The 11,301-nt window shown below is 48.5% G+C and overlaps 1 protein-coding gene across 1 annotated transcript; it reads left to right on the forward strand.

Moving 5' to 3' along the window:
* Positions 1–4,881: 4,881 nt before the first annotated feature.
* On the forward strand, positions 4,882–8,324 carry FOLR3 (folate receptor gamma). Its single transcript, XM_004768220.2, is given in 6 exon segments — positions 4,882–4,969; positions 4,972–5,027; positions 7,551–7,738; positions 7,885–8,018; positions 8,132–8,186; positions 8,188–8,324. Coding segments are annotated over 6 exon segments (582 nt in total). The 3' UTR covers positions 8,249–8,324.
* Positions 8,325–11,301: the final 2,977 nt, after the last annotated feature.

Genomic DNA, 11,301 nt, shown 5'->3' on the forward strand with positions numbered 1-11,301 from the left:
CACATGGTGGAGAGCAGAGAGGGGAAACAAGCTCTCTCATGACCCTTATAAGGCCACTAACCCCATCTAATCCTAATCACTTCTCAGAGGGCCCCACCTCCTCATATCATCACATGGTGGGGGACAGGAATGTTCAACATAGGAATGGTGGAGAGAGGCAAACATTCAGTTCATCATTGTCCCTTAAGGCCTGGAGCCAGAAACTGGCAAAGCATCGGTTTTACCATATTCTACTGGTCAGAGCAGTCACGGAGCCTGTCCACGTTCAAGTGGACGTGACACAGTGCTCACTTCTCAATAGTCCAAGATTTTGTTCCATTCTTTAACCCTCACATGGGAAAGTGCTCCCCCTACCCCCGCCTCCATTGCACAGGATGAGATTAATCATAACCCTTGGTTCTGGGCATGCTCTCAGCATTGCTTCAGGTGTGACTGCCTTTATAGAATTATTTGTGTCTTTGCTTAACTCTTCTCAAAAAAGCAATGAAAATCCTATGTTTTCCCTTTTTGCATCATTTATGATTTGTAGACCTGATTCATCACAAAGCTAGGAAGAACTTCTGATGAAAAATCTAAGCTTGTCTCTGGTTGGAATGGGGTAGCATGATCCTCTTATTTCTAAAATATTATATTTCCTTTTTTTGCATTATTTGGCAAAACACAGCAGAACTGGAAAAAAAAACTGTACTGTCTAAAGGGATTCTGGGGAGAAAAGCTCTGAAGGCTGGTCTCAAAAGTAAACATAGGATGTGGTTTCTTGGCTAAATTTCCTAGAGGTAAGGCAAGAAAATGAGACCATGTATTTGAAGATAGCAAGATAGAGGAAAAAGCAGCACTTTGCAGTTAAATCAGCTTGGGTTAAATCCTGACTCCTCCACTTTTTGCTGTTTGGGAATTCACCTAACTCCCAAGGCCTTGGTTTCCTCATCTGTATGTTGGGAATAATAATGTCAACATTGTAGTGACTTGTGAGAGTTACAAGACATGACAATGTAAGTAACACATCCATTATTCTAATTGGTATAGTGTGGTTCTCAATATATGACTAGTGTGATTATGTAATTAATGTTTACTAGGCTACAAAATACTTTCATATACACCTTCAAACTACTCCTAAAGAAGGCAAACAGATGCATGTCCCAAGTTTGGGAATGAAGATATTATGACCAGCAGCACAGTGGAGATCCCACGCTGGTTCAGTAGGAGGGCAGAGTGCTGTTGGCTGTGTGTGGTCTGGCGGTGATGGGGCCCTATGCAGGCAGACAGGCAAGATGGGGCAAGGTGAGCACCTCCTACCCAGACTCTGACCTTGTCCCCCTTAGCTGTACCTGCGGCAGGACCCTGGGCTGAGAACAGATAGAAACCACAGACCTTGCCCTCGGGAGAGGCATTCTACTAGTTGAGTAAGTGATGACAGGATTTGGAGGTTTTCCCAAAATCATAATGGGAAGCCATCAATATACATTATTAAAAAAAAACAAAAACAAAAACAGGAGCAATACCATCTATCTTCTTAGACTAAGAGCAACTTTACCGTCTGCAATAATGTCTGAAAAATACTGTACGGATCAAGCGCTTCTAACTTGAAAAAAATGAACTTTTCCTCCTTAACTTTTTTTTTTTTAAGATTTGCATTCATTTATTTGATAGAAAGAGACCACAAGTAGGCAGAGAGGCAGGCAGAGAGAGAGGGCGAAGCAGGCTCCCTGCTGAGCAGAGAGCCCGATGCGGGGCTCAATCCCAGGACCCTGGGAGCATGACCTGAGCTGAGGGCAGACGCTTAACCCACTGAGCCACCCAAGCGCCCCCTTAACTTTTTTTTTTAATATTTTATTTTTAAGTAATCTCTACACCCAAAGTGGGGGCTTGAGTTTACAGCGCCCCCATCAATATCAAGAGTTGCATGCTCCTTCCACTGAGCCAGCCGAAAAAGTTAACCCTTTCTTAACTTGGTTAAGATGGTTATGAAAGGGTTATAATGGTTATTGAAAATGGTTGATGAAAGTGTTTTTGCCATAGAAAGCATTTTAATTCACTTCAGACCATACAAGGCATAAAGTGACTGAAAGTTTAGGCCATCAGATGTGTGTAACTTGGCTTCATGAGGTTTTTGTTTGTTTTGTCAGAAGCATAAATATATAGTGAAACTAGCCCCTCAAAGGGAAAAGTGTAGAACTCTTTGCTATCACTTGTGCACAAAAATGGAATATACAGTTGACCTTGAACAATGCAAGGGTGAGTGGTGCTGACACTCTCCCCAGACTGCACAGTTGAAAATCTGCAGTCTCCCCCAAATCCTAACCACTAAGAGCCTGCTGTTGACTGGGAGCCTTACCAGTAACATAAACAGTAGATCAATACATATTTTGTATATTATGTGTATTGTATAATGAATTTTTAAAACTTTTATTTATTTATTTTAGTGAGAATTTAGAGACAGAGAGTGAGCAAGAGGAGGGGCAGGAGAGGGAGAGAAACAGACTCCCTGCTGAGCATGGAGCCAGTCTGGGGTGAGGGGAGTCGATCCTAGGACCCTGATATCATGACCTGAGCCAAAACCAATAAAATAAAGTAAGCTAGAGAAAAGAAAATGTTATTAAGAAAATACATTTACAGTATTGTACTACATTTATCAAAAAAAAATCTGTGTATATGTGGACTTATGAGGTTAAATCAGCTTGGGTTAAATCCTGACTCCTCCACTTTTTGCTGTTTGGGAATTCACCTAACTCCCAAGGCCTTGGTTTCCTCATCTGTATGTTGGGAATAATAATGTCAACATTGTAGTGACTTGTGAGAGTTATAAGACATGACAATGTAAGTAACACATCCATTATTCTAATTGGTATAGTGTGGTTCTCAATATATGACTAGTGTGATTATGTAATTAATGTTGTTCAAGGGTCAACTGTATACAACACAAAGGCACAGACTTTCTCTGGCAGTATACTTAAGGACCTAAGACTACCACTGGCGTGGTGTTCCTATTTCTGCAAATACTTCTATTGTAGCCATAACTAATATGTAGCATTATTTTATGAATATCCTTGTTATTGAAATTTACATAATGGTATCAAATCAGTTGCATCATTCTATATCTTATTTCTCCATTCAACATTTTGTATATTTATATTCAAATACATACAAACCTGTATGTTATATTTAAATAAGGTATACAGTCACGTGGTTCAAAAAATCAAAACAACATAAAAAGTATATAGAAGAAAGTCTTGGGACACCTGGCTGGTTCGGTTGGAAAAGCATGTGACTCTTGATCTTGGGGTCATGAATTCAAGACCCAAGTTGGGTACTGAGATTACTGGAAAAAAAAAAACAACTTAAAAAAAATTAAAATTAAAAAAATAGAAGAAAGTTGCATCCCTAATCTTGTATCCTCCCAGCAAGGGAGGCTATGTAAAAAAAATTTTGTACTTTCCAGAATTTTCTTTTCTTTTAAGATTTTATTTCTTTATTTTCGAGAGAGAGACTGCAATTATATACACAGGGAGCAAGCGGGGTGGGGTGGGGTGGGGGGTTGCGGTGGGGAGCAGAGGGAAAGAGAGAATCTCAAGCAGACTCCCTACTGAGTGCAGAGCCCAATGAGGGGTTCAAACTCACAACCTCCGAGATCATGACTTGAGCCAAAACCAAGAGTCAGATGCTTAACCAACTGAACCACCCAGGTGCCCCTCAGAATTTTCTTATGCGAAGACATACATTCGCCCTCCTCCTTGTTTACACACAAAAATTCTATGGACACGTTTCTGCACCCTTCCTCTTTCACTTAACAATATACTTGAATGTTTTTCCACATTTGTATACCAAGAGCTTTCTCATTCTTTTATACCAGGTTAAATCCCATTGGGTGAACCCTCATTTATTTAACTGGTCTCTCACTGAAAGACAATTGGAGTTGTTTCCTAGACAAAGCCTGTCCACCTTCCCCTGGTAGATTTATAAAAGGAGTGGGGTGGAGGAGGGAGACACTGTACTTCCCAGGGGGGCTGAGGGTGAGGCCAGGGCAGGTCTTGAGGGAAAGTGGGGAGGGAGGTGGGAGGAAAGGTGAAGTCTTACCCAGTTCTCCCGGGGTCTGGTTTTTCTGCTGGATTTTCCTCCTGCTGCTCCCACCACCCAATGTGCGCTCCCTCCTCCGAGTGCATCATGATGCGCCTTCCTGTCTTCCCATAGCTCTAGGCCTCACTCTGCCAGGGTAACTTCCCAAGACCCTTTTGTGTGTGTGGGGGGGGGGCGGGGTTGTTGAGGTGTGAGAAACTGGGGTCTGGCTCTCTGGGACTGCACCCTCACTGGCTCTCCACATTGTGCCCCCAATGGCACCTCCCGTGCACTCCCAAGGCACCCAGTCTAGGACCATGAGTGGTAACTGCAGGGCTCAGTGGCCTTCAGCTGGTCCCGGGTCAGGATCCCCCATCTTCCCTACACTGGGTTGGTGGGGGATGGGCTGAGGCTGGCAGGTTCTTCTTCTCTCACTCCCTCCCCTCATCAGCAGACCACATCCCATGGTTCCTGTTACGCAGATCTGAGAGGGCTTGCAGAACTGGCAGGGCCCTCAAACTATGGACGAAGTACCACTGGTGAAGTCTAGAAGGACACGTCCAGGGAGGGGTGGTGGCTCCCACCAAGGTCACAGAGCAACTTGGGATGGGGTGAATGGATCTTGCCTTCTGGCCCAGACCTCTACACTTGCCTTTGGCGTGGCTTGGGGGCCCTCATGGATAAGCGGGGTGAGGAGCGGGGAAGATCCGGGCTTGGTAGGGAGATGAGAAACCGTGCGGAGTGTCTCGTGGCTGCTGCCTCCCTCTCAGGCTGATTCCACCTCTGATCGTGGCTTTCTGGCAGGAATAGATGGATAGGGTCTGGCCCATGATACAGCTGCTGCTTCCAGCTTTGGTGGCTGCTGCGTGGGGTGCCCAGCCTAGAACTCCGTGGGCCAGGACAGACCTGCTCAACATCTGGATGCCAAGCACCATAAGACGAAGCCAGGCCCCGAAGACAAGCTGCATGGCCAGGTGAGAAGGGAGTGGAGTCATGGGTTGGAGAGAGAGGTGACCCTAGAAATGGAAGAAAGCAGAGAAGTGGAAGATCAGCTTTGGGGAGCAATGGAGTCAGGAGGGTGGCCGAGGGGATCCCCAGGGGGACACCAAATCTATAGCGGGTAGGTGGATAGTAGTCTCTACTTAGATGGGTGAGGAAATAGGAAACGAGGCCCACAGTGGGCACGGGTACAATGTGTGTGTGTGTGTGTGTGTGTGTGTGTGTGTGTGTGTGTGCACATCCATGCATACACATAGCGTGGGAACTGAGAGGCTAAACATGAGCAGGGGCTAGGACAGAGTTGGGCAGTGCCTTTTCCAGCCTTAAGTATGCCCCAGCCCATGGAGCTCAAGGACAGGGCTCAGGGGACACAGGTCCTTCAAGGTCACCATGCAGCTAATACAGAGCAACAGTTCAGGTCCTCCACCCCCACTAGGTCCTGAAGAGACAGTGACAAATCAGATAACGCTGGGAAGACTTCCCAGGACAGGTGCCATCAGCCTTGGCCTTGGGGAATGAGTAAGAGTTTTCCAGGAAGACAAAGCAGGAAAGGGCAGCCTGGCAGAGAACAACTTGTACCCGGGTGGGAAGGGGATGGCAGAGGCAGTGACGAGCTTAGTGTGACCAGAGCCAAGGATGCTGCTGTCCACAGAGAAGGGGAGAACAGGGGAGCCGCTGAAGGAGCTCGGAACCCAGGGGCTAGAAGTGAAGAGTGGGAAGCCCAGAGCCCTATGACTTCTGAGTCATCTCCCATTTTTCGTTTGCATCGTGCATGTGTGTGTGCGCGCGTGCATACACACACACACATACACACACGTCCGCTAAAATATACCTAATATAAAAGTTGTTATTTTAAGCATTTCTAAATGTCGGGTTCAATGGCCATTCATACTGTTGTCCCCACCACTATCCATCTCCAGAACTTTTTCTCTTCCAAAACTGAAAGACTATTTCATTTTCAGAACTTATAGAGTTCTAGATGGTGCTTCTAAGACCCCTCGGGAACACTTCCTCTTTGCCAAGAAACGACATGCAGACTTTTGAGGAGCCTTTTGATTGTAATTCTGAGGCACAGGGGTTTTATGGGGAGTGCTTCTCTGTGTCGAGCCCCTACTAGAGGCCAGCAAGTGCCTGTCAGTATAATCGCCCTCTCCCGGAGGCAGGAACTGCTGACACTGGTTGGCAGGCCAGGGACGAGGTGCACCAGGGTCCTGCAGAATCCCCAGGAGTTGGGGCATCTGAGGAGGGGTACGTGTGAACTCAGGGAGGCCTGGAAGCATGTTCGATGTTAGCTGTGCTGGGGGTGGGCTAGGCTGTTGGACTGGGGTAGGTTTGGTTCCACCCTCTTGGATTTTCCTTGTTTCTCCTGAGTGCCCAGACCTGTCCCATGTCCCTGTTGCTTGGCCCTGGGTGCTATAGTTCAGAGCAGAGATTTTAAGCGACTGGCTTGTAATCACTCAGCACTGGAGTCCCAGCTTGGAATTATTTCTACAGAGAAACCTTCACACTTCCACTGTCTTTCCTGCTTTGAATTACCTCTCTGGGATGGCCTCCCATATGGAGTCAGGTCCAAACCGGGATTCATGTGCAGGCCATTATACCCTCTGTCCCCCTCCACTTTCTGGACCTATCTGGAGTCCCCTAGCTTGGGGGTCCAGACCTTAGGAGAGCCAGATCAGTGCCCTTCCTCTCTGCTCTTACCACAGCTTGGGGCCGGGCTCTTCTCCTACCTGCCCTGAGTTAAAATCTTGATCCCACCATTTACCAGGGGTACAGCTTACGTAAACTCTGTAACGGTTGAATGAATGATGTTTTTACTAGAGTGCTGAGGGCAGAAAGTGCAAAACCCTCAGGGACTTTGCACTTGCTGTTTTCTGTGCCTACCATGTTCTGTGTCTTCCCCCTGCCCCTGACTAAAGCCATAAACTCCATAAAGGCATAGATTTTTTTTTTAAAGATTTTATTTATTGGACAGAGAGAAACACATCGAGAGAGGGAACACAAGCAGAAGGAATGGGAGAAGGAGAAGCAGGCCTCCCACCAAGCAGGTAGCCCGATGTGGGGCTTGAACCCAGGATCATAGGATCATGACTTGAGCCGAAGGCAGATGCTTAAAGACTGAGCCACCCAGGCATCCCAAGGCAGAGATTTTATCTGTTTTGTTCACAGCTGTATTCTCAGCCCCCAGCATGATGCGGGATTGATCAAAAGTACTTAGTTAATATTGGCTGGAGGCAAAATGAGTAATATAAATAACGCAAATCACGTGAAATAATTTAGAGGCATGAAAATAATTGCTCCCCCAGACAGTGGTTCCCAGGCCTCCCACATCCCCTGTTTTACTCTCTGTTAAAAAACTGTTACAACTGCCTTAACCCCAAGAGCCAACCATCGTGACGCCCTCCCCAGCAAGTGTTCCTCTGGATGCCCCACCTGGGGCAGACGGAGGAGACCGCTGTGGGGCGGGTGGGCACTTAGTCGGTGTCTTCCCCAAGCAGTGCACTCCCTGGAAGGAGGAGGCCTGCTGCTCAGGCAGCACCTTGGGCAGCCAGGAGCTGCACAAGGACACCTCCCTCCTGTACAACTTCACCTGGAAGCACTGCGGCAAGATGGAGCCCGCCTGCAAGCGCCATTTTATCCAGGACAACTGTCTCTATGAGTGCTCCCCCAACCTGGGGCCCTGGATCTGGGAGCTATCGGACCCTGCCTCTCCCCACCCCACCCCTGCAGCTGCCATCCAGCTCCATCAGGGCTGTGGCATGAGATGACCCATCCCATCTGCCTGTCCCATCCGCTGAGCTGAGCACTCAGTGAGCCCTCCCTCCTCACCTCCCACCAGGTGAACCAGAGCTGGCGCTTCCTGCACATGCCCCTGTGCAAAGAGGACTGCCAGCAATGGTGGGAGGACTGTCGCACCTCCTACACCTGCAAGAGCAACTGGCAGCGAGGCTGGGACTGGACCTCAGGTGAGGGGGGTGGCGGGTGGGGACAAAGGTGGGGTTTGAGGATCTGGGGTGGCCATAAACCAGCTTCGGGGCCAGGGGTTGAATGTCTGCGTCCACTCTCTCTGCGCCTATAGGAATTAACAAGTGTCCAGCTGGGACCACCTGCCGCACCTTTGAGATCTACTTTCCCACCCGTAGCCCTGTGTGAGGGCCTCTGGAGTCAGTCCTACCAGGCCAGCAACTACAGCTGAAGGAGTGGCCGCTGCATCCAGATGTGGTTCGACCCAGCCCAGGGCAACCCCAATGAGGAGGTGGCAAGGTTCTATGCCACGGCCATGAGTGCTGGGGCCCTGCCCTGAGGGGTGGAGCCTCTTTCTCAGCCTGAGCTCCTGGGCTGAGCCCCTGCCACTGCAGACACCTGCCCATCTCCCTTGTCCGCACCCAGCCTGGGTGACCTGGCCTTGGCCCAGCTCAGCACTCTCTGATGGGGGTACCTCACAATGCCCTAGTTATTGGTTCTTGATCCAAGATGAGTCATATGGGGTTCCTCTAATGGCCTATTTTCATAGATCCGTGTGTATCTTGTGTCTTGTACGTAATTTGGGGATGAGTGGGTTGGAGGGACAGCCTCACTGCTTTATCATTCCTCCTGAGAGGCCCAAGGAGGGACTGGGACTAGCTGGAAGTTTACCAGCAAGTAGGAGGTAGAAGCTGACCCCTTAGTCTGAAGCTCTTCTTCACCAGGCTTCCCTCCATGCATGTTCATCAGTCCCACACCACAAGGGGCTAAGGGGATGGGTGGAGAGAAGGTGAGCAGAGATGACAGATAAGTTCTAAGGCTCCTGGTGATAAGAAAGTCTCTTTCCCTTTCCTTCCCTTACTAGATGTGGACTAGGGTATAGATACTGGTGGTGGTAGTGGGTAAGGAGGCCCAGTGATGAACAATTATATTGCTTCCCTTTTTTAAAGGGATAATTGCTGGGCAGAGGGAGAGGGAGAGAAAGTCTCAAGCAGACTCCACACTGAGTACATAGCCTGATGTGGGGCTCAATCCCAGGACCCTGAGATCATGACCTCAGCAGAAAGCAAGAGTTGGATGCCCAAGCGACTGAGCCACCCAAGTGCCCCCGCAGTGGATAATCTTATGCATGGTAGAATGTTACACATGAATTCCAGAAAAGGTGTTTCTAGGTCAAGAAGTAGATGGAGTTATAATTTTGAGTTACAACTCTACAACTGTATCAGTGAGCCTCCCCTCCCCCAACTAGGGATAAGAGTGCCTGCTTCCCACCGCCTTGCCAACACAGGATGGAATCAAACTTCTGATTTCCTACCAAGCTGACTTTTGTTTTGTCAAACTGATAGATACAAAAAGACCATCTTGGTGTGGCTTTCATGCACCATGTGGCCTTTTTTTTTTTTTAAATACTTTATTTATTTATTTAACAGACAGAGATCACAAGTAGGCAGAGAGGCAGGCAGAAAGAGAGCGAGGGGGAAGCTCCTTGCTGAACAGAGAGCCCGATGTGGGGCTCGATCCCAAGAACCAGGGACCATGACCTGAGCCGCAGGCAGAGGCTTTAACCCACTAAGCCACCGAGGCGCCCCCATGCACCATGTGTCTTATCATGAGAACACAGTTTCTGAGATCTTCCTTATTGATCTACTGAGATTTGGCCCATTCTTTTCCACTGCAGGGCAATATCCCAGCCTATGTAGTATATGTCACATCTAACTCAGTCTCCTACTGATGCGTATTTGAAGGAGAGGGGTTCTTTGAGAACCTTGACATTTTTGAAAAGCACAGGCCAATTCCATTATAGAATATCCCTCATTTGGGGCTTATGGGTTTCTTCCTTATTAGATCAAGGTCATACATTTTTGGCATGTATAGCCCCAAGGCAACACTGGGTGCTTCTCAGTGCATCATAACAGAAGGCATATGGGGGTGAGCTCACTCACTCCCGAGGGTGAGATTGGGTCTGTCAGGTTTCCCCACTATTTCTTCCCCCTTTGTAATATGTAAGTATGATACAAGCAGATACTTGAGAACTGAAGATATCCTATTCGCCACCATACTGGCACCCACAAATTTTGCCATCTGATGGACATTTTTTAAAAAGTAAAATAAAAACCAAAAATGTCTTATGCAGCAACCCCTCGCCAACCCTTTAACCCATGGTATCTGTTGGAGTGACCAGACTTCCATGGCATAGAGAGCCTTGCCCCGCCCTGCCCCCCACCGACTGACTGAGACTGACCTAGAGCTCATTTCCATCCTTCTGTTTCACACCCCATAGGTGAGCTCCATTCACGCTTCTCACACACTTTTGTGCCAGCAATTCTCTTTCTGCGGTCCTTGAACGTTCCTTTGTTCTCTGTGGGCTAGCTCCTCGTAGTCACTTAGATTTCAACCTACAATTCCCCGCTAACAAGACTTTTGACCACCAACCAAACAAGGTCATCCAGGCACTTTCTTATCACATCGGTCTCCTGCCTTTGTACGGATACCTATCATCTGCTATGTTTATCATCTGCTCTTCCCCAACAAAACAGACACTCACGAGGAGTCTGTGGGAGCCCAGGGAGGTTAGAGAAGGCTTCCAGGGGAGTAATGTCTGTCAAACAGAAAATAGCAGGAGGACCAGCACTTGGCTCGGCAAGGACAAAGGCTTGGTAGGATGGAAGTGGAAGGAGAAGTTTCTAGGAGGCTGAAATAAAGGTTAAGAAGGCAAGGGCGGGAACTGAGGCCAGAGGAGAAACACTGTATTTGTGCAATCCTTAGGTTGATGCCCTGAGGGCCTCTCACAGAGCTTTCCTTTCTCCCTTCGTGGAAGAACCTGGTTTGGAATGGGACTCAGGTCTGAACTGTAGCCTCTCTTGGCTGCCTGGGAACTGCAGTTTCCACAGATGAGAAAACGCGGCTTGGGCTAGCAGCAGGCAGGACAAGCTCCAGTTTGACCCACCCCGACTCCACGCAGGCCAGGCCTCCACCTGCGCTGGCCAAACACCCTCCTGTTATCCTTGGTCACAGCACAGCCTACAGATTGGGGGCTACAGGATGCCCATAGCTCACCTGGCTGATAGCATAAACTTCTGGTCCAGGCTCAAAGGTGGCCACTTCGCCCTGTTCCTCCCCGCAGGTCACACAGCCCCGGCACTCTCATCCCAGATTCAGAGGAGGGTGACTCCCCACAGGGCAGGACTCCACGCCCATCTCCCCTCCCCTTAGCTGGTGACTTATGAAGCCCTCAGGGCCCAGGTCCTTCTCCTAGTGGAGAGGCCACAAAGCCCAGTTAATGAT

This window comes from Mustela putorius, unplaced genomic scaffold (assembly GCF_011764305.1).
Source record: "Mustela putorius furo isolate JIRA1106 unplaced genomic scaffold, ASM1176430v1.1 tig00003987_pilon_pilon_pilon, whole genome shotgun sequence".
Classification (NCBI taxonomy): domain Eukaryota; kingdom Metazoa; phylum Chordata; class Mammalia; order Carnivora; family Mustelidae; genus Mustela; species Mustela putorius.